At 46.4% G+C, this 23,805-nt stretch overlaps 1 protein-coding gene and 1 non-coding gene across 8 annotated transcripts in view; one reads left to right on the forward strand and one right to left on the reverse strand.

The window, feature by feature from the left end:
• The first annotated feature begins 706 nt into the window (after positions 1-706).
• Positions 707-23,805, forward strand: part of PBX4 (PBX homeobox 4) — a 57,118-nt gene continuing 34,019 nt past the window's right edge. For 4 of the 7 annotated variants that reach the window (XM_061421418.1, XM_061421417.1, XM_061421416.1 and 1 more), the window contains exons 1-2: positions 707-958; positions 22,538-22,611. In XM_061421418.1, the coding sequence (XP_061277402.1) occupies positions 807-958; positions 22,538-22,611 (226 nt within the window). In that variant the 5' untranslated portion in view covers positions 707-806. The other 3 variants (XM_061421419.1, XM_061421421.1, XM_061421420.1) reach the window with 3 other exon arrangements.
• LOC133252254 (U6 spliceosomal RNA) lies at positions 13,897-14,003 on the reverse strand. The gene has a single exon (XR_009737866.1). It is a non-coding gene; the product is annotated as a U6 spliceosomal RNA (small nuclear RNA).

Below are 23,805 nucleotides of genomic sequence, written 5' to 3' on the forward strand. Positions count from 1 at the left end.
GAGCAAAACCGGCGTCGCCCTCTCCGGCTGGAAGAATGTGTGCTTAGTCGCTCAGTCCGATCCCATGAACTGTACCCCGCCAGTTCCTCTGTCCATGGGGATTCTCCAGGCAAGAATACTGGAGTGGGTTGCTATGCCCTGCTGCTAAGTCGCCTCAGTCGTGTCCGACTCTGTGTGACCCCATAGACGGCAGCCCACCAGGCTTCCCCGTCCCTGGGATTCGCCAGGCAAGAACACTGGAGTGGGTTGCCATTTCCGTCTCCAATGCATGAAAGTGAAAAGTGAAAGTGAAGTCGCTCAGTCGTGTCCGACTCTAGCGACCCCATGGACTGTAGCCTACTAGGCTCCTCCGTCCATGGGATCTTCCAGGCAAAAGCACTGGAGTTGGGTGCCATTGCCCTCTCCTACTCCAGGGCATTTTCCCAACCCAGGGATCGAACCCAGGTCTCCCGCATTGCAGGCGGATTCTTTAAGGTCTGAGCCAGCAGGGAAGAGGGAGGGGGTTAAAATGGAAAGCGCCGTTGCTCAGCAACCTCCAAAAGAGTCCTAGGCCGTTGAGAGGGGCTGGTGGGGGCGTATCTGTGGGCGGGGTGAGGCTGCTTGGGCGGCGATGGTTGGCTGGTGGCGATAGTAGGGCGTGTCCCTGGGCGGGGCGCCATCGCCTGCCTGGCGGCGGTTGGCCGTAGGCAGAGGCGAGGGGCGGGGCTCCGGGGGGCGCGCGCGGGGCGCACGGACGGCAGCAGTTGGCTACGACGTCCGCGCGAGCTCTCCAGTCTCCCCAGCTCCTGGTTGAGCACCCGCAGCTCATGGACGCTCCCCAGCGCCCGCCGCGCCCCGCGCCGCCACCGCCTGCCCCGCGCCGCTCGCCGCCTGGGCCCCCACCGGGCTCCAACACAGGCGACGTCCTGCAGCAGATCATGGCCATCACCGACCAGAGCCTGGACGAGGCGCAGGCCAGGTGCTGGCGCGGATTCGGCGGGGGGCCATCTAAAGTCGCTTCTCTGAAGGGGGCGGGCCGAGGGGCCAGGACCGGGGCAGCTGGGGTCGTGAGGGGTGAGGAAGGTGCAAGGTGAGAGATGCTATGAGTCTCTGGGCGGAGAGAGGGAGGGCAGGGCGCATGGGAGGGGGAGGCTTGAGGAGGACTGAAGCCGGATTCTGAGGCCGAAGGGACGTGAGGGGTTAAAATGGAACGGATTGAAAGGGGGCTTATGGAGCTAAGCAGTTGAGTGATAGATTTTAAGAGCTCGTCCTGAGGTGAGAGGGATGAGTTTAAGGAGAGTTTGTGGATGGAGAGGTTTATGGTGAAAGGTGGTTTCAAGGTTTATGGAATTGTTTTGGAGATGAGGGGTTTGGAGATGATTGTTTTGGAGATGAGGGGTGTAAGGGCTGAGAGGTGGGTACACACAGGATTTGTGAATAATGGACAACGGAATGAAATCGGTGGTACTTACGAAGATGGGTAATTAGGGGGGCTGGTAATGGAGAATGAGTTGTGGGAAATAAGACTGGGGAATAAAGAGAAAGGCGATGGCACCCCACTCCAGTACTCTTGCCTGGAAAATCCCATGGACGGAGGAGCCTGGTAGGCTGCAGTCCATGGGGTCACGAAGAGTTGGACATGACTGAGCGACTTCACTTTCACTTTTCACTTTCATGCATTGGAGACGGAAATGGCAACCCACTCCAGTGTTCTTGCCTGGAGAATCCCAGGGATTGGGGAGCCTGATAGGCTGCCGTCTGTGGGGTCGCACAGAGTCGGACACAACTGAAGCGGCTTAGCAGCAGCAGCAGCAGCAGCAGTCATTTGATTTGGGAATGATCCAGTAAAAAAGTTAGTGGGGAAGCTGAGTGGAGACAAAGGATCCCCCCTTTTTTTAAATTAATTTGGCGAATATTTGTTAGATACTATGTGTGGGGCACAGAGCTGGGTGCTGACATAGTCACTGTTCTCAAGCTAATGGTTTGAGAGAGAGAAAATAATAACAAAACTAAGTTGTGAGAAAAACTGTAAGTAAAGGGATGGAAAGCTGTGGGAAGCCAGGTGGAGAGGGCTCCGCACCTTCAGAAGCCCCAGGGTGGGAAAGGGCAGGAAGAAAGCAGAGCTAGGGACTGAAAGTCCCCAGTAGATTGGAGAGAGTCTGGAACCAGGATCACATGGGGATAACAAGCCTCGGGAAGGAGTCTGGGTTTTATTTCAGGTGTAGTGGGAAAATCAGTGGTTTTTATGTCTCACCTCCACCTACCACTTGTCAGCCAGCTAGGATTGGTTAGAATGTGCTTCACAAGGCAGCCCATTGTGTTTGGGGTCTGCTTGAATTATTAGAAAATAGCAAAGCACTTTTTGGAAGATGAGGTTTTGTTGAATGGGACCTGTTTGGGGTCCCTGGGGATGGGACCAGGGTCTGGAGGTATGAATTGTACAGTGCCTAGAACCTTCTAGGGAGGACAGGTTACAAAGCCAGGTGAACAGCAGCCCCAGAAACAGAGAAGGCAAGTAAAAGATGGATGTGGCAGGCATTCTTCAAACTTTCTTTCCTCTGCTTCTTATAACATGTCAATTCTTTCCAGTTTCAAGGCCTCTATCTGGAAAGTTAAGAGTGTCACATATACATACTTCCACCCCCACCCCCACCCCCTGGAGCAGTGTGCTAGGTGCTACAGACACCAGGATGGCTAAGAGGTTCTCTTATAATAAGCTCATTCAGAAGTAAGGGGTGGGGGAGACTGACTTATAACAGTCATCATAACAGCAGTGTGCTGAATAGAGGTGATTCCTGGCACAAAGAGCTGAGCCGGGAGAGGGTGCCCTTCTGTGAGGCCTTGTCTGCTAAGCCAGTCTGAGAGCAAGGGCATTGTTGTGCTTTCCTTGGTATTCCCAGGGCTGTGAACAATACCTGGCACCTAGTATTCAGTCGAGTTTTGTGGCACTTAGATTCTGAAAGGATTGGTTGGAGCTAGGGAAAAGGGAAAACGGGCTTTTCACACCCAGGAACCACAGAAGCAGTGTTTTCTTGTTTGCCAAGTTACCTGTGTTCCTTCTGTTCTAGGCCTGGAGCTGCTTAAGCAGCTTGAACTCTGCTCAGACACGGCCTTCCTCAGGCTTGTGGCACCCCAGCACAGCCCCGAGGCTGCTGCTTTTCTCTTGTCAATCTCGATTCTCAACTCCCTTAGGTAGGCTTTAGAATGGAATGCAGTCACTACTTGATGTTCTCACAGAGAGTCCTTTTTCTTTGAAGCTTAAGAAACTGAAAAGGGAGGGTATGGTACTTGCTTTACCACCACATAGCTGTTAGGTAGCTGATTCCTGTTTTCTTTCTGCGGTAGAAAGAGCGCTGGGGTTTCTATTTTGAGACTTTGGGGAGCTTCACATCTGATCTGCTTCTTGCGTAGCCTCTAGATGAGTTCAGGGCCCTAAAAGTCACCCAAGTCCAGACACCAGTCTTTAGTCCTCTAGTGGGCAGGCCACTTACTCCACTTCGGAGAAACACAGCTTGGGTGGGCCTGTTCCTTGAAAGGAATGGCTACTGACTCCAGTATTCTTGCCTAGAGAATTCTGTGGACAGAAGAGCCTGGCGGGTTGAAGTCCATGGGGTTGCAAAGAGTCGGACATGACTGAGCGACTAACACTTTAACTTCATTCCTCATAGTAAACCCAGCAGCCAGGTAGATTATCAACCTGGGCAGGGGAGCAAACTGTGTTTTCCTGATTGGCCAACTGGGTGAGACCTTTCTGAGTCATTTTGACCCTGCACTCTCTCTGTGCCCTGCCAACCCCTTCATAGCCCCTGGAGTCCATTTAGCTCAACTGGCTGGCAAGAAAGAATTTTTCATCTCAGATTTGAGGCCCTCTCAACCGGCTTTGTCCGTGCGTGCGTGTTCAGTTGCTAAGTCATACCTGACTCTGCAGCCCATGGACTGTATCCTGCAGGGCTCCTCTGTTGTGGGATTTTCCAGGCAAAAACGTTAGAATGGGTTGACATTTCCTTCTCCAGGGGATCTTCCTGACCCCCAGATCAAACCCAGTTCTTCTGCACTGCCAAGCGGGTTCTTTACCACTGAGCCACCAGGGAAGCCCACTTTGTCACCATTGAATGTGTTTAAAGAAGGAAAGCACACCTGTCCTCCTCAAACCTGGGTTTTTCTTACACCCTTCTACGTTATTAGGAAGGCAGCTCCATGTGCCTGTGTGTGATTCATTTTGTCGTTATGGCTTCAGCTTGATGGAGTCTTGAACAGTGAACTGTGTATTGTTCTTCCTTCCGGCTACACAGATAGTAGGTGGACACCGGGGACCTTGGAATGCACCGTCTTAGTTGAAATTCAGCCCTCATCAGCTGGAGACTTCCTGTGTGAGGGATAACCAGTTTCCCTGAATGATCTTCTGACTTTCTTGGGTGATACCCTGAGGTTTTCCTGGAGAGTTTTACAGGTTCTGATTTGGACCTTTCACTGACCATGTCCTCATTCATTTCTTATATGGAACCAGGAAGGCAGAAAATGTTCTCTCATCTGCCAAAGATTTTCTGAGTATATCGCTCTATCACGTATAGCCTTATTTTTTATAATAGTACATTTTACATTTTGAAGTTTACGTAGTTTTTTCATGTGCTTCCTTTGAATACCTTTATGAATATCTTTGAATGCCTTTGTGAATACCTTTGAAACCCTCTATGAAAGGTTTATGAGATTGCCAGATTCGGGTTGAAGCCTCTTTTGTCAGGACTGCCAGGCTCCAAAGTTCTTCCTTCCTCCCAGAGTTCTTAACCAGTGTTTGAATCATGGGCCCCTTTGAAAGTCTGGTGCAATCTCTGGGTCCCCCACCCCACTACCATGGCCCCAAACACTGTGTTTGTATACCACACCTTTGAGAATCCTCAGGCTTCAGGTGCCCTGGGGTCTGAAAGCTGCCAGTCATCAAAGGCTGGTGGACTTACTTTTTGTCTAGTAGTGAGATTCCTAAGAAGTCAGGGTGAAAACTCTGGACCTGGGAAAGCTGACAGGTGAGTTTTGGAAATTTAATAAAAAGGGGCCACACTCGCCCTCTGTGATGGCCCACATTCTGTCTGCAGAGTGTGCTTCTCTCTGAATCTAAATAAACCTACTTCTTACCTATCACTTGTCTCTCACTGAATTCTTTCTGCAATGAGACGTCAAGAACCTGAGCAAAAGTAGTCTATAAAAACTAACCACGCCAAATTTCGCCACTTGCCCTCTGTGATGGCCCGCACTCTGTCTGTGGAGTGTACTTCTCTCTGAATCTAAATATATCCACTTCTGACCTTAAAAAAAAAAAAAAAAGGAAGTAGAATGGTCAGCGGTGTCACCCTAGAGGCCCAGCTTCAGGCCTGATGTTCTGGGAGAAGCAGCTAAAGAGGACTGGCCTTCAAGTCATTTTGCATGTTGGAAGGATAGAAGGATTGTGCTGCCAGATTGGCAGATTTGGCTGCTGTGGTCACTTCTTGACCATTTGCTTGCAAGGAAACGCAGGTACTCACTACACTGTCCATTGTGGTAGCCCCTTGCCATAAATTAAATTAAAATGCATTAAAATTGAGGACTTCCTTTGCATCCCAGTGGTTAAGACTCTGCACTTCTATTTCAGGGGCACAGATTCAGTCCCTGGTTGAGGAACTAAGATCCCACATGCCATGCAGAGCAGCAAAAAAATAATAATAATTAGAAATAATAAAATGCATTAAAAGTAAATAGAATTAAACATTCAGTTCTTCAGTCACACTAGTATCTCAAGTACTCAGTAGCCACATGTGGCTAATAGCTATTATATTAATGAAGGTAAAAAACGTTTCCATCACTGCAGAAATTTCCAGACAACTGTGCTTTAGAGCAATGCGTCTCTCAGCTGCACCTGCAGCAGATCTCTGCAGAAATCCTGTTGCGTTGCAGATTCTGATGTGCCAGGTCCCAGTGGGGCCAAAGAGTCCACATTTCTAACCATCTCCCAAGGGTGCTGATCCCTGACCACCCTTGGAGAGGTTGGACTCTCAAGAGTAGGAATGAAAAAAAAAAAGAGTAGGGATGAGAGTGTGTCACTTACTTCAGTTTTCATGGATCATTTTACCTTGTTTTGTTGTTCATTCAATAAGTAGTGTCCGACTGTTTGCGACCCCATGGACTGCAGCATCCCAGGCTTCTCTGTCCTTCACCATCTCCCAGAGCTTGCTCAAATTCACAGCCATTGAGTCAGTGATGCCATCCAACCATCTCATCCTCTGTCATCCCCTTTTCCTGCCTTCATCTTTCCCAGCATCAGGGTCTTTTCCAATGAGTTGGGTCTTCACATCAGGTGACTGAAGTTTGGAGCTTCAGCTTCAGCAACAGTCCTTCCAATGAATATTCAGGGTTGATTTCCTTCAGGATTGACTGGTTTGATCTCCTTGAGTAGATGGTTAATCTGACAAATGGAAATTATTTTTTGAGCCCAAATTGTGTGTGGGCATAAGGAATTTAAAATTAACCACCAGAGTCACATATTAGCATTGTTTTGCCTACTTAATATAGAAAGAAAATTAGAAATGAACCAAATAAAAATCAGAAAATAGTTGATGTTTTCCCCGCTAGATGATACTTTTGATCTGGGGGCTGGGGCCCTGTTGTTTCAGGGTCTGTTTAATTTCCAGTCCAAGGAAATCAGGTTTTAGAGGCTCCAGACGTTGTTTCTAATATTTCCTGTACATAGGAAATGGCAACCCACTCCAGTGTTCTTGCCTGGAGAATCCCATGGATGGAGAAGCCTGGTAGGCTGCAGTCCATGGGGTCGCACAGAGTCGGACACAACTGAAGCGACTTAGCAGCAGCAGCAGTCTATAAAACCACAGCTCAAATTTGTGTTAGTTTGTAGAATTTGAGTATAATAGCAAATGACCAGTGGGGAATGGTACTCAGGTTTTTAGGGCAAAAAAGCTTTAAATATAACAAATGAAATATGACAAAGAGGGACTCCTAGTGATCCAGTGGTTAAGAGTCTGTGCTCCCAATGCAGGGGTCCTGGGTTCAATCCCTGGCTGGGGAACTAGATCCCACATGCCACAACTAAAAGACCCTGCATGCTGCAATTAAGACCTGATGCAGCCAAATAAGAAATTCATTAATAAATGAAAATTTTAAAAGGGATTACAATGCAACAGATGAGATTATATGATTAAAAAAAATCACTATTATACATGTGTTAGGAGCTAGCTATACGGCATATGGAGTGATGTACCTGAAATTAAAAAGGTTATATTTACAGGTTGGCTTTTAGGCAACGTAACGGACACTTCAATTAGGACCTTCATAGCTTTCCTTAGGAAGAAACAATTTTTAATTTGATTTTTACTTCTATGACTTGTAAGATATTTTCTACTGGTCAAAATTTGTAAGACTTGCTTAATTCCTCCAGTATTTCTGCAGATTTTACTTATAATATGGATTAAGTTCTGAATATTAAAAGATGGTGATGACATAAATTTGACTATTCTTAGAACTTACTCAAATGGCGAGGCATGTGCTGTCAAATGAATGGTGTGGCCCTTGTCTTGGTACCTCTGGGATACTAAATATGGGAACACAGACCATTAGAAGTAAGCATGTTAGTGCATATCAGAGAGCATTCAGCCTTTCAGCACACCCGTCAATGAATGCAAGGAGTCAGAAGAGGAATTTATGGTTCGTAATTTCCTAAAGCCAGATAGCATTAGCAAGAGAGGATCTATTAGTCCAAACCCGGGAAGTAAAATTTCAGCGCTAAAGTTTTCTGTTTCACCACCCTTAAGGAGGTTCTGTAAATGCAGGTCGCCTTGGTGCCTGGCAGTCTGTGCCCTTAGCCTGCTTGCAGGCTTTAGCTCTGCTCCTAGCTTACCGCACTGAGCTTGACTTGGTCTAGTGCCAAGGGAAAGTCTTGCTGCCCTTGGTGTACTTTCCCAAGAGTTGGACTTTGCTGGTTTTAAAATGATTTCCTGAAGCTATCTAGGATCACAGCAAAATCCCTTTTGAAGTGGTTTTATCAGTAAGTAAAGCAATATGTGAGTGATTCAGAAAAGTTTCATAAATGAGCAGGTTTTGGTCATTTAAGTGAAAGTGTGACTTTCCTGGTGACTCAGACAGTAAAGAGTCCACCTGCAATGCAGGAGACCTGGATTCTATCCCTGGGTTGGGAAGATCCCCTGGAGGAGGGCATGGCAACCTACTCCAGTATTCTTGCCCGGAGAATCCCATGGACAGAGCAGCCTGGTGGGCTACAGTCCCTAGGGTTGCAAAGAGTCGGACACACCTGAGTGACTAAGCGTAGCACAGCACTGAGCACCTCTTTCAGAATACAGTGGTTGATGATGATGACGACAGCCATAATTTCTGTCTCTCATTTAAATCTCCCAAAAACCCTAGGAAGTGGGTGGTTTCACTGAGCTTCTAGAAGAGGAACTGGACCTGAGTAAGAACTTGCCTGAGGTCAGATGACTAGGGTGTGGGTGGTTGGAGATTTGGCCTTATTCTCTTGAACTCTGGTGCTGTCCTGCTGTGCTCCCTGCTTCTCCCAGTGCCCCACGGGCTCCCTAGAGCATGACATCACTCAGAGCAGCTTGGAGCAGATCCAGTACTGTGGAAGATTAGAAAGCTGGACTGGAGCATCAGAGGCTGTTTTTTAAAGTTCATTCTTAAGCATTTAATCTCAACTGCTCAGTAACCTTTCCTTTTGTGCCAGGTTCCAGGGATACAGCAGTGAGTCCCAAAGGCTCACAGTTCAGGAGAGGCAGACACTGCAGAATGCAGTGCAGGGGCGACCAGAGAGAGGGTGATGAGGAGTTGATCAGCCAGGGCAAGAGAGACTACCTGTCAGCAAGAAGAGAGCCCATGGAATGTGCACCTGGGACACCAGAGTCCAGCTGAAGTCAGGCTGGGTGTCAGAAGCATCCCCCGAGGAGATGACTGTGGCCTGGATGAGAGGCTTTGCCTAGGCCAAGGAGGCAACAGTATTCCAGGCTGGGGCAGGCATGAGTGCAGCAAGGAAGGCATGGAACATGTGGTTCTATCAGACCTGAGTGGAGGGCACAGCCTTCAAGGAGGGGACTCAGTGGGGTGACTGCCTGTCTTCTCTGCTGTCCAGTCAACCATGAATTCCTTGCCAAGCACCAAGCAAGGAATGAGCATGAAGTTTATTCTGTTCCTTGTATAAGTACTTCTTGAAGTACTCCAGCCTTTCTAAGGTGTTGGTCCTGGATCAGAAGAAAGTTGAGTAGTCATTGGCTCTTCTCTACCATCCATTCTTCAAAAATGTCTTAAGACACTCATTTCTCTTGCAGATTGAGCCTTCCAGTGGTTTAAGGACTCTTGCTCTTAGTTCTTCTTAAAGCAACTTTCTTCTTTATCACTTTCTCCTGCCCAAATGTAGTGTTTCCCCACCCCCTCACTTTGGCCATGTCATGAGGCTTGCAAGATCTTAGTTCCCCAACCAGGGGTTGAACCCAGGCCCCAGCAGTGAAAGCACCAATGTCCTAACCACTGGACCTCTAGGGAATTCTCCAAATGTGGTGTGTTCTGGCCATCATCCTCTCTGATTGTCTCTCTCATCATGCAGCGTTATTAAACTCCTTAATATGTTCTCTTCATACCTAGAGCAGATGAGTGTCCAGGAGCTCAGCCCTGTAACAGAGACCAGGAAGGAGGGGCTCCCAACCGAGCCCTGTGTGCCTTTGCCTTCTCTTTCTTCTTTGGCCGTGGAAGCCACAGTCCTCACCCTAGTTTTTGATTCTCCACTTGCCCTACTTCAGCCTAGAGCTGTCGGAGCTCTGCCACTTTTCATTTCTCCTCTATTAGTTTGACATCTCTGCCTTTCCTTCAGTAAAATTCAACAAATCTTTGCTCAGTTATTGTGCCAAGTGTGGTGCTGGCCTGGACTTCCTGAAATGTGTAAGTTGAGGCCTTCATCATGCCCAGGCCAGACTTGGTAAGCTCTGTCAATAGAATAGAGGAGGGAGTAATGAATCCAGGCTGGGATAGGCCAAGCCATTGGAGTCTTGGACTTGACAGAAAGGTAGGACTTCCCCAAGACCCCTGGAGAAGGGAACGGCTACCCACTCCAGTATTCTGGCCAGGAGAATTCCGTGGACTGTAGAGTCCATGGGGCTGCAAAGAGTCGGATGTGACTGAGCAACTTTCACTTTCACTTTTCACTCTCAAGACCAGTGGAGGGAGCAGGTCAGAGAGATGCTGGTGAGGAGCCTCAAACACTTTGCTGAGGGGTTGACCAGATAGTGAGTAGCCATTTCATCTTGTGCCCAGAGAGATTCTCATCTCTCCATGGTTTTCAGTAAGAAATTTCAGGGCCGTGTCAATCGTGACCAGTCCACATGTAAATTAGGAAATAAGAACATTGAAATGAGCTTTACGCAGTCTTAAACTTACTCTACATAAAGGTTGCTCTTTCATTCAAGTCCTACAGAATTTTTCTTGTGTTGTATTGAACACTTTTCCTTGTTTCCTGGTGCCAAAGTTAGCTCCTGATACAAGGCTTCATTTTGCTAAAACTGCTGTAATGATTTCTATGGTTGAACTTGGGCATCAGGACATAGTCTCAACTCCTATTTACTTATCTTTTTTTGTTTCATTGTGTATACCTTTGTTTTTTGAATGACTGTACAAATGATTGATGGCATCTACTATAGTCTGATTCTTCCTAGTTTACTAAGAAGTTTATTTTAAAATGCCAGGGGCATCTGCCTCCTGGACTGCATTCGCTTCTGGAGCTCGGCACCCTCTGTGAGTTTCTAGGTTTTCCATCAAGATTTTATTTCCTCAGGGTAGGGACCATGTCTTCTAATTGTTGTTCTTCACCTCGGTCTGTCTCCAGGAGACAGCTGGAGCTGTCAGCTAAAACAGTTCTTCAGAAACGAAAATAATTAAGGGGATGTGATTCCGTCTTTTGTTGAGGTATTCGATCATTGTTGTTCTCAGGGAAGTTTTTTCAAGAAGTATCCTATTCTAAGGGATAAGATCTCTGGATGTATCTCTAAGTCAAATTTCTCAATAGCTTAAAATGAGACCTTGTTCAGGAAATAAGAGAGAAAAAGATACATCGTGTGTTTTCACTTTTACGTGGAATCTAAATAATAAAGCAAGTGAACAAACAGAACAGGAACAGACCCACAGAGAACAAACTGGTGGTTACCAGAGGGAAGAGGGCGGGGGGGCTAAATGGGTGAAGGGGGTGGAAAGGTGCAAACTAGTAGCTGTGAAACAAGTAAGTTATAGAAACCTGTGTGCAGGTCAGGAAGCATCAGTTAGAACTGGACATGGAACAACAGACTGGTTCCAAATAGGAAAAGGAGTTCGTCAAGGCTGTATATTGTCACCCTGCTTATTTAACTTATATGCAGAGTACATCATGAGAAACGCTGGGCTGGAAGAAGCACAAGCTGGAATCAAGATTGCCGGCAGAAATATCAATAACCTCAGATATGCAGATGATACCACCCTTATGGCAGAAAGTGAAGAGGAACTGAAAAGCCTCTTGATGAAAGTGAAAGAGGAGAGTGAAAAAGTTGGCTTAAAGCTCAACATTCAGAAAATGAAGATCACGGCATCTGGTCCCATCACTTCATGGGAAATAGATGGGGAAACAGTGGACACAGTGTCAGACTTTATTTTGGGGGGCTCCAAAATCACTGCAGATGGTGACTGCAACCATGAAATTAAAAGACGCTTGCTCCTTGGAAAGAAAGTTATGACCAACCTAGATAGCATATTCAAAAGCAGAGACATTACTTTGCCAACAAAGCTCCATCTAGTCAAGGCTATGGTTTTTCCAGTGGTCATGTATGGATGTGAGAGTTGGACTGTGAAGAAAGCTGAGCACCGAAGAATTGATGCTTTTGAACTGTGGTGTTGGAGAAGACTCTTGAGAGTCCCATGGACTGCAAGGAGATCCAACCAGTCCATTCTAAAGGAGATCAGTCCTGGGTGTTCTTTGGAAGGAATGATGCTAAAGCTGAAACTCCAGTACTTTGGCCACCTCATGCGAAGAGTTGACTCATTGGAAAAGACTCTGATGCTGGGAGGGATTGGGGGCAGAAGGAGAAGGGGACAACAGAGGATGAGATGGCTGGATGGCATCACCGACTCAATGGACATGGGTTAGGATGAACTCTGGGAGTTGGTGATGGACAGGGAGGCCTGGCGTGCTGCAATTCATGGGGTCGCAGAGTTGGACACAACTGAGCGACTGAACTGAACTGAACTGAACTGAGGAATGTTATGCACAGCACAGGGAATATAGACAATATTTTATAGTAACTTTGTTTTGAGTATAAGCTATAAAAATATTGAATTACTGTGGTGTACACCCCAGTCTGGGCTTCCTAGTGGCTCAGTGGTAAAGAATCCGGCTGCAAAGCAGGAGCCCCAGGGGACCTGGGTTTGATCCCTGGGTCAGGAAGATCGCCTGGAGAAGGGAATGGCAACCCACTACAGTATTCTTGCCTGGAGAATCCCGTGGACAGAGGAGCCTGCGGGCTACAGTTCATAGGGTCATAAAGAGCTGCATACCACTGAAGTGATTTAGCACGCACACACACCCAAAACTAATGTAGCATTGTAAGTCAACTATACTTTAATAAAAAATTAGTAAACAACTACCCCAAAAATAAATGAAACAATACTTTGTTCAGGAAGGCAGGTCATTCCATAATTTGGAAAAGTAAGTAATAGCTAACATTAGAGGCTGTAGTATGCTGTTGGTAGAAGCCAGGATGTGACTGATGCTATATTCATCGCCACAGTCCTCTCTCCTTATACAGTGACCACTATATAGAAGTGCCTCATGTCTGTCCTGTAAATATTGAATAAGTGGGGTTGGAGGGTGGTAAAGCTGAGTGCTTTCATTTTCTGGCATGGTTCTATGTGATAACAGTTTTGTTGCAGGTTGGTTTTAAAAGGATATTCATAGATTTGTTTTTTAATTTAGTTTATCCTCAGAAGTTTCTTTATTTAAAGGATTTATCATTTCTCATTCATTGGAACTTTACTTCTTCATAAATATTAACATTTTGTTTTGTTTTAATGCAGATACTTGGTTGGGCAGAACATGTCCTGTGCCTGCTAGAGGTGCCAACACAGACCTTGTTCTTCTGCCCGCAGTCCCCATTCAGCACCTTGCTATCTGGCCAGTTATCTGTTGCTATGTAACAAGTTACCACAAACCTGATGGCTTAAAACGACATACCTTTGTGATCTCAGTTTCCATGGGCAGGAATCTGGGCACACGTGAGCTGGGTCGTCTGCTCAGGGTCTCGCAAGGCATCAGGCAAGGTGTTAGCTGGTCTGTGTTCCTATCTGAAGCTCTGGGTCCTCTTCCAGTCTCATAGGGTTGTTATCAGAACTGTTCCTTGCAGTTATAGGATGGACGTTCTTATTTTCTTGCCAGCTGTCAGATGGGGTCTGCTCTCAACTCTAAGAGACTCCCTAGAGTTCCGCGTTACGGCCCTCTCACAACATAGCAGCTGGCTTCAGGGACGGCAGGTTGCATCCCCCAGTCTACTAAACTGGAGTCATAACATAATGTAACATAACCGCAGGCAAGACTATATCATCACCGTTGCTGCCCTGCAAGTCACAGAATCTGCCCAAACTCAAGGAGAGAAGATCCCACTCAGTGGGGGTCACCTCAGGGTGTGTCCATCGCAGAAAATAATCCATCCTTTCTGGTGACGCCGTGAACTCCCTGGTCTGTCATACTTTATGAGATCATTAATGGTTTGCTGTCAGCTGATCACCTCTAGGCCAGGAACATGCTGGAAGATGAGACATTTGTATAAGGTGAGACTGTTCATAATAAACCACAAAAAACATTCTGTGAAATCACTTTGTGTTCATTCAAAGGTGCCTTTGTACTGTATCTTTTTTTAAAAAAATATGGAATGCTTCATGAATTTGCGTGTCATCCTTGCACAGGGGCCATGCTAATCTTCTCTGTATCGTTCCAATTTTAGTACATGTGCTGCCGAAGCGAGCACTATACTGTATCTTAAGTAAGATGTTTTATAAGCAGGAAACTGACCTGGGAATACACTTCCCTAGAATCCCCTTTGAGAAGCAAAGCGGCCAACTTTATTCTCTTTCCTCTTCCCTTGGATTTTTAGAATTACATCACAGAGGGTAACAAGCTCTAACCAGAGTCCATTTTTGTGATGATAATAACTGCTTCTATGGAAGGAAACCATTTTGGCATAATATCCTATGTGATCAACCACTGTACACTGTGTAAGAAAGACTAACATTTGCGTTCAGCTTTACAGAACGCCAAATCTCGTCGCCCATTAACCTTCTCATATTTGGCTTCAGAGATGTGTATCTTAGTTCTGCACCCCAACCCTAACCTTTTGAAAGGCATCCCGCAGGGGCACGTGGTGAATTTGGAAAGCATTTGAAAATGAGGGCATGCTCTCTTGGATCAACATTATAGTGAGTTGTGCAGATGTTTGACCTTTCTCATGGTGTTAATCACATTTGGCTTCCATGATGAAGTTACTGGTTTTCAGGTACATTATGTGTCCTTGGCAGCATCTTTTAATAAGGGATGCTTGGATGACAGCATTATAGGTGTCATAATGCTTTTAAACATTTAAAGCAGCAGTAAATGTTAAAATAATAGCTTTTTGTTGTTATTCAGTCGCTCAGTCGTGTCCAACTCTTTGTGATACCATTTACTTCAGCATGCCAGGCTTCTCTATCCTTTACTATCTCCCGGGTCTTGCTCAAACTCATGTCCATTGAGTAGGAGGTGATGCCATCCAGCCATCTCATCCTCTGTTGTCCCCTTCTCCTGCCTTCAGTCTTTCCCAGCATCAGGGTCTTTTCCAATGAGTAGACTCTTCGCATCAGGTGGCTAAAGTATTGGAGCTTCAGCTTCAACATCAGTCCTTCCAATGAATATTCAGGATTGATTTCCCTTAGGATTGACTGGTTTGATCTTGTAGTCCAAGGGATTCTCAAGAGTCTTCTCCAACACCACAGTTCAAAAGCATCAATTCTTTGGTGCACAGCCTTCTTTAAGGTCCAACTCTCACATCCATACATGACCACTGGAAAAACCATAGCTTTGACTATATGGACATTTGTCAGCAAAGTAATGTCTCTGCTTTTTAATATGCTGCCTAGATTTGTCGTAGTTTTTCTTCCAAGGAGCAAGCATCTTTTAATTCCATGGCTGCAGTCACAATCTGCAGTGATTTTGCAGCCCCAAAAATAAAGTCTGTCACTGTTTCCCCATCTATTTGCCATAAAGTGATGGGACTGGATGCCATGATCTTAGTTTTCTGAATGTTGTTTTCAGCCAGCTTTTTCATTCTCCTCTTTCACCTTCATGAAGAGGCTCTTTAGTTCCTCTTTGCTTTCTGCCATAAGGGTGGTATCATCTGCATATCTGAAGTTACTGATATTTCTCCCATCCGCTTCTCCTCTTCAGATTGGCAATCTTGATTCCAGCTTGTGGCTCATCCAGCTGGGCATGTCGCATGATGTACTCTACACGTAAGTTAAATAATCAGGGTGACAATATACAGGCTTGATGTACTCCTTTCCCAATTTTGAGCCAGTCTTTTGTTCCATGTCTGGTTCTAACCATTGCTTCTTGACCTGCATCCAGGTTTCACAGGAGGCAAGTAAGGTGGTCTGGTATTTCCACTTCTTAAAGAATTTTCCAGTTTTTTGTGACCCACACAGTCAAAAGCTTTAGTGTAGTCAATGAAGCAGAAGTAAATGTTTTTCTAGAATTCTGCTTCTTTTTCTATGATCCAATGAATGTTGGCAATTTGATCTCTGGTTCCTCTGCCTTTTCTAAATCCAGCTTGTACATCTGGAATTTCTCAGTTCATGTACTGTTGAAGCCTAGCTACAAACAATCAAATTTGTATGCTGACTTCTCACATATATATACACCCTGGAGATTACTGTTATCCTCACTCTCTCTCTTGTGTTGCCAAATCCCCTCCCTAGACTGGCTTTTGGGCACATAAACATGTGCTAATGTCTCCCATCTTTAAAAACAGACAAAGAAACAAAAACCTCCCTTGACTCTCCCTGTCTTTGACCTGTGCCTGGGATTTGGGTGGGTGTTATTTTGTTTTTTTGGCTGTGCTGGGTCTTCATTGCCTCTCATGAGCTCTCCATTGTGGCATGCCAGCTTTTCTCTAGTTGCAGTGCGTGGGGGATTTCTAGTTGTGGGGCACAGGCTCTAGAGCACATCGGCCCGGTGGTTGCTATGTGCTTTTCCCAAGGCATGTGAGATCTGGATCAAACCCAGATCTGGATCTGCATTGGAAGACAGATTCTTAACCACTGGACCACCAGGGAAATCCCTAGGATTTGTTTTTAATCAGGTATAATAAGATGAAAGACAGAGACAACTTCAAAAGAAGAGTTATCACTTAAAATTCCTGAGAGAAGGCAGTCCACGCCGCGCAGGGCTACATGGGGAAGTGCCATATGGGCAGACGTGAGGAGAAAGCATGGCCTGGAGCCTTTATTATGATTTGCACGAAGCGGCGCTAGTGGTAAAGAACCCACCTGTCAATGCAGGAGACATAAGAGACATAGGTTCGCTCCCTGGGTCAGGAAGATCCCCTGGAGGAAGAAATGGCAACCCACTTCAGTATCCTTGCCTGGAGAATCTCATGGACAGAGGAGCCTGACAGGCTACAGTCCATAGGGTCACAAAGAGTTGGACATGACGGAAGCGGCTTAGCGTGCACGTGTGAGAAGGAAGCAGTGAGGCTGGGTAGACAACCGAGCAAATTTGGGACTGGATAGTTTCAATAATTTCAGCAGTTTCTCTCTCTTCATCTGGTACCTGGCACCTGGGGTGATTTAGGGCTAGGGGCATCTTGACTGGTGCTGAGAGTTAAAGCAGTAGTTAAGAGTATGGGCCTTGGATTTGAGTTTGCATATGAAAGACACACTCTCAGACAAGTATGTGTGGATTTAGCTAGCTCTGGGAAAGTCCATCTCTCCCTGCCCCAGGATGTCAAAGTCAAAGCATCATAAAAGACAGAACATGCCGCAGCTAAGACCGGTGCAGCCAAATGAATGAAGGAATGAATAAATTTTTTAAAAATAAATAAGAAAAATTCTCCCCTCCAGTATATAAAAAAATGTACACCCTTTCTTTTAGCACTTGCTGCATTTCTTTGCTGCTTTTTGTGATGATGTCAGAGTTTGTGGTTGCTACTTCCACTTCCTCTCCCACCTCCACCCACCCTCTCCCAGCCTTCTCCTCCCTCTGCTGAGTCAGTGACCAATGACCTCCATGTTGCTAAATCCAACGTCTCCTCTCCTGCTTCACCTCTCAGAGGCATTTCTCACAGAATACGCTTCTGTCTTTGAAACTGTTCTTGGTTCCTCCCACCTGGCAGTTTGGGCCCCAGTCTCCTCTGCAGGACTTTCTCATCTGTTTGGCCTCTCCAAGAGCAGATGGCTGAGCCTGGGGCCTGGGTCCCTCTATCTACATCCTCCCGTGGTGAGTCCCTCAAGTCTTGTGACTTAAAAGTGCCATCTCTATGCTCAGGGCTCCGTCTTTACATTGCAGGAAGGCAGGGTGGACCCCTTCCAGGGCCAGAGAGTGGGCTCTTGTCTAATACTAGGAAATGAATTGTCCGAGAGGATACACGAGCTGACAGAACAAGAGACTCTATTGGGAAGGGGTGCCTGGGCGGAGAGAAGGAGGGTCAGGGAACCCAGGAGGACTGCTCTGCCACATGGCTCACAGTCTCAGGTTTTATGGTGATGGGGTTAGTTTCCAGATTGTCTCTGGCCAATCATTGTGACTCAGGGTCCATCCTGGTGGTGCACGCATCACTCAGCCAAGGTGGATTCCAGCGGGGAGGATTCTGGGAGGTTGGTAGGACATGCGACGTCTGCTGTTGACCTTTTGCATATTCTTCCCGTTGGTGGTGGCTTGTTAGTTCCATATTTCTTACCAGGACCTCCTGTCATAAAATAACACATAAATGGTTACTATGGCGCCTGGCCAGGGTGGGCAGTTCCAGTCAGTGTTTCTCCTAACATTTATGTTGTTTATCTCCAGCCTTGAGTCCATGCCTGTGTGCGATCTGCCTACCTGATTCCTCCTCTTGGGAAGCTTATAGGGATCTCAGGTATAACCTGATCAAAACACAGCCCTCCTTTCCAGACCCTCCCCAAAACGTGCTCAACGCTCAAACCCCCAAAGCCCTCCAGTCTCAACGGCTTCTTAGATATGACCCCTGAAGCACACGCAGCAAAAGAAAAAAAGAGATAAATTTGATTTCATCAAAATGAAAAACTTTTGTGCCTCAAAAGGACACTATAAAGTCCAAAGACAGCTTATAGAATAGGAGAAAAAAGTTTGCAAATCATATTAGCATCTAGTATCCAGAATATATGAGGAAGTCTTACAACTCAACAATAAAAAAGAACCTAATTTAAAAAGGAACAAAAAAAATAAAAAATAAAATAAAAAGGAACAAAGGGGACTTCCCTGATGGTCCAGTGATTAAGAATCCGCCTCGCAATACAGGGAACTAGAGTCTGATCCCTGGTCGGGGAACTAAGATCCCTCTTGCCACAGAGCTACTAAGGCCTCACCCTGCAGCTACTGAGCCTATGCACTCTGGAGCCGGCAGGCCACAACAAAAGACGGAGTCCGTGACCAAAACAAAAGATCCCGCAGGACACATTGGAGACCCCAAGTGCTGCAACTAAGATCCAATGCAGTCAAGTAAGTAAAGGATTTGAATAGACATTTTTCTAAAGAACAGCCTGCTGTACACCTGGAAGTACGCAATATTGTAAACCAACGATTTGTGTTGTTGTTGTTGTTTAGTCACTGAGCTGTGCCCGATTCTTTTGTGACCCCATGGACTGTGGCCCACCAGACTCCTCTGTCCATGGGATTTCCCAGGCAAGAATACTGGAGTGGGTTGCCATTTCCTTCTCCAGGGGATCTTCCCAACCCAGGGATGGAATCCATGGTCTCCTGCATTGGCAGGCAAGTTCTTTACCACTGAGCCAGCTGGGAAACCCATAAATCAATTATCCTCCAGTAAATGTTAAAAATAAAAAGACCAAATACACCAGAAAAAAAGAAGAAGAAGAAGGCTGATAGGCCTTCCCTGGTGGCATGGTGGATAAGAATCCACTTTCCAATGCAGGGGACACAGGTTTGATCCCTGGTCCAGGAAGATTCCACAAGCCTTGGAGCAACTATGCCCGCGTGCCACAACTTCTGAGTCGGCTCTCTGGAGCCCGAGAGCCGCAGCTACTGAGCCCCAGTGCCACTGCTGCTGGAGCCTGCGGGCCTAGAGCCACGCACCGCAGCCAGGGGAGCCCACACGCCTAGAACCCGTGCTCCTCCAGAGAGGCCAGCACAATGAGAAGCCTGCTCAGCGCAACCAGGGAAAGCCTGCACTCAGCAGTGAAGACCCAGTACAACCGAAAAAGAGTGATTGATAAATACTTGGAAAGATGTACAGCGTCATTAGCCATTAGACAAATGCAAATCCAAACCGCAGTGAGATACCACCTCACACCCACAGGGGTGGCTATAATTTTTTTTTTTTTTTTTAAGTAACAAGTGTTGAGGATGTGGAGAAATTGAATCCCTCTTAAGTTGCTGATAGGAAGGGAAAACGGTGCAGCCACTTTGCAAAAGTTTGCCATTTCCTTAAAAAGTTAAACGTAGAGTTACTATATGATCCAACCATTCTCCCTAGGTAAGTGGTCACACAAAAACTTACACATGCATGTTCATAGCAGCATTGTTAATAATAATCAAAAGGTGGAAATAACCCAAATGTCCATCAACTGATGAATAGATGAACAAAATATAATCTAACAATGGAGTACTGCTGGTGCTACTAAGTCGCTTCAGTCGTGTCCGACTCTGTGCGACCCCATAGACGGCAGCCCACCAGGCTCCCCCATCCCTGGGATTCTCCAGGCAAGAACACTGGAGTGGATTGCCATTTCCTTCTCCAATGCAGGAAAGTGAAAAGTGAAAGTGAAGTCGCTCAGTCGTGTCCGACTCTTAGCGACCCCATGGACTGCAGCTCACCAGGCTCCTCCATCCATGGGATTTTCCAGGCAAGAGTACTGGAGTGGGGTGCCATTGCCTTCTCTGAATGGAGTATTAGTTGCCCGTAAAAAGGAAGGAAGCACTGATACACAGCATCTTGGATGAACTTTGAAAACGTGCTCTATGTCACCAAAGACCACATGCTGTATGACTTCCTTTTATATGAAATGTCCAGACAAATCTGTGAAAGCAGATCAGGAGTTGCTGAGCGGGAGGAGGCGGAAATGTGGAATGACTAGTAATGAGAACAGGATTTCTCCCTGGGGCAATGAAAGTGTCCTGGAATTACGTAGTGGTGAGAATTGCCTGTCATGAATTAGCTACAAGTCACTGAATTATATATACCCTTAAGGGTAAACTTTATGATGTGTGAATTATATCTCAAAAAAATCAGCACTAATAAAAGTGCAATACATATCACATGAAACCACCCTGTAAAATCCTCTGTCGCTTCCTGTGTTTGTTTTCTATTGCCAGCTGTGACAAATGAACACATCGTAGCTTACAAAGCACAAATTTATGATCTTCCGTATCTGTGGGTTCCAAGTCCAACGTGGCTCTTGTTGGGCTAAAATCAAGGTGTCAGCAGGGGATTCCTCCTGGAGGCTCTGGAGCAGTGGCCACTTCCTGGCCTTTGCCACCTGCGTTCCGTGGCTCACAGTCCCTCCGTCTTCAAAGCCCACAACACAGCGTCTCTGACTCTATGTCATCACCTCTCTTTCACTGACCACAGTTGGGAGAGTTTGTCCACTTTAAAGAACACATGATTAGATGTAAATCAGCTATGTGTGTGTGTGTGTGTGTGTGTTCAGTCGCGTCCAGCTCTTTGCGACCCCATAGACTTGTAGCCCTCCAGGCTCCTCTGTCCATGGGATTTTCCAGGTAAGAATACTGGAGTGGGTTGCCATTTCTACTGTACTTCAATTTGAAGGGAAAAAAAGGACACATGAATTAGATTGTGCCCATTTGTGTAATCCAAGTTAATCCTTCCACTTCAAAGTCATTAACATCAATCTTCTTGAGAGTTCTTTTCTTGTAACTGGTTCTGAGATTACCATACCGACATCTTTGGGGGCCATTCCTCCGCCAGCCACAGTTTCCATCACAGGTGAGCAAAAGCCAGAGTCCTTGCCCTGACTTACAAGACTCTCCGGTCAGGCCCGCCTGCCTCTCTAACTTAGCCATACGGCTGTCTCCCTCTCCCCTTACCCGACAGCGTCCTGGTCTCTTTACACACTCTTTTCTGTTTCTGGCTGTGCTGTGTCTTTGTCGCCGCACGCAGGCTGTCTCCAGTTACGCAGAGCCGGGCCACTCTCTGGCTGTAGTACTTGGGCCTCTCGTTGCAGGGTCTTCTCTTGGGGGGCACAAGCCCCCGGGCCTGTAGGCTTCAGTAGTTGCTGCAGGTGGGCTCCAGAGCGCAGGGTCAGTAGCTGTGGTTCCATGAGGCACGAGGGGGCTTCCTGAACCAGGGATGGAACCGGTGTCCCCAGCATTGCAAGGCAGATTCTTACACTGGACCACCAGGGGAACCCCACGCCTGGGGCCTTGGCACTGGCTGTTTCCTCTGCCTAAACATTTACTCTTTGGCCCTCTTCCCACCTGACTTCTCCTTGTCACTCTGATCTCGGCTTTGATGTCACCTTAGAGACATGCAAACTCCAACAAGCCTTCTAGTCACTCTAGTTTAAGTCACCAGAAAGCGCCTGCCCCTGCTGATGGGGTATGTTTGTTCGTGTGGTGTCTCATCGTCTCCATCCTAATTGCTCGGGACCTCATCGGTGTCTGTGTGACACTGGAATCATGTGTGGCACCTAGAAGCTGCTCAGTTGCTGCTTTTCAGTCACTGAGTCGTGTCTGACTCTGTGTGACCCCATGGACTGCAGCACGCCAGGCTCCCCTATCCCTCGCCATCTCCCGGAGTTTGCCCAAGTTCATGTCCGTTGAGTCAGTGATGCCATCCAACCATCTCATCCTCTGTCACCCTCTTCTTCTCCCCCTGCCTTCAATCTTTCCCAGCATCAGGGTCTTTTCCAATGAGTTGGCTGTTTGCATCAGGTGGCCAAAGTATTGGAGCTTCAGCTTCAGCATCAGTCCTGCTAAATTAACATTGCAGGACCCTAGGATAGTTCCGTTGGGGTTTTACTTATGCCCTGAAAGGCATAAATAAATAGGGCAACATGTGAACAGCTTTCAAATTACTGGACTTTGAAATTTCATATTTGTGTTATTTGAATTTGCAGTGTTTAAGGAGAAATGTCTTGAATATTTGAATATTACTGTTTGGATTTGGTACAAATTGAATTTATTTGAAACACTACAGTTCTGTCCTTTCATAGGAAATTTAAGCAGAACTGGCAGGCTCGATATGGAGGATCTTTACTCTCGTGCCCAGAATGACTCTTCACCTTCTCACGCGCGCCTCTGTCCCCTCTCTTTCAGAAAGCACGCTCTGAATTGCCATCGGATGAAGCCTGCGCTCTTCAGCGTGCTCTGTGAGATCAAGGAAAAGACAGGTAGGCCATTGAGAAGGCACTTCCTGTGTGGATCCAGACCCACAGCCACTTTGTACCTCTGGTCCCGGCTCAGTCCTAACACGCATCCTGAGCCATCTTGCTCGTCACATCCCTCTCTGGCAGCAGTGGTGCAGATGATTCACTTCTGACTTGTCACAGCCCCGCTTTCTGGTGTATTACCCTCATTTATTTCATAGTTTGTAACCGGAGAAGTACTGTTGCCAGCAAGTAACAAGCAGCTGCATTCTGTGTATAAGATGTCAGAGGCATTGTGGCATTCCATTGTTTTACAAAAGGATCTACCATGACAGAATTCGGAAAATAGAATAATTGTGTTTTGGTTGTTTTAAGCATCCAAAGTAAGCCCCATGGAAGTTTCTGCCATTGGAAGTTCTTTTGTTTAAAAAAAAAATATTTTTATTTTGAACTAATTTAGACTTGCAGAAAGTTGAAAAACTAGTGCAGAACATTCTCATATACCCTTATCCCAGCTTCTTCTAGTGGCAACACCCTCAAAACCGTTGTTGTTCAGTCACTAAGTCGTGTCCGACTCTGCGATCTCATGGGCTGCAGCACGCCAGGCTTCCCTGTCCTTCACTATCTCCCAGAGTTTGCTCAAACTCATGTCCATTGGGTCGGTGATGCCATCTAACCACCTCATCCTCTGTCACCTCTCCCACCTCCTGCCTTCCATTTTTCCCAGCATCAGGGTCTTTTCCAGTGAGTCAGTTCTTCACATCAGGTGGCCAAAGTATTGGAGCTTAAGCTTCAGCATCAGTCCTTCCAATTCAGGCTTGATTTCCTTTAGGATTGCCTGGTTTGATTTCCTTTTTATCCAAGGGAGTCTCAAGTCTTTTCTAGCACCACAGTTTGAAGGCATCAATTCTTTGGTGATCAGCCTTTTTTATTGTCCAGCTTTCACATCCGTACATGACTAGTGGAAAAACCATAACTTTGAGCAGGCCTTTGTCAGCAAAGTAATGTCTCCGCTTTTTATATGTGTCTAGGTTTGTCATAGCTTTTCTGCCAAGAAGTAAGCGTCTTTTAATTTCATGGCTGCAATCACCGTCCACAGTAATTTTGGAGCCCAAAAAAACAAAGTCTGTCACTGTTTCCATTGTGCAGTGATTAAAACCAGGAAACTGATGTTGGTACAATGCTCTGTAACTGAGCAACAGGCCCTATTTGAATGTC

Source organism: Bos javanicus, chromosome 7 (assembly GCF_032452875.1).
Source record: "Bos javanicus breed banteng chromosome 7, ARS-OSU_banteng_1.0, whole genome shotgun sequence".
Lineage (NCBI taxonomy): Eukaryota > Metazoa > Chordata > Mammalia > Artiodactyla > Bovidae > Bos > Bos javanicus.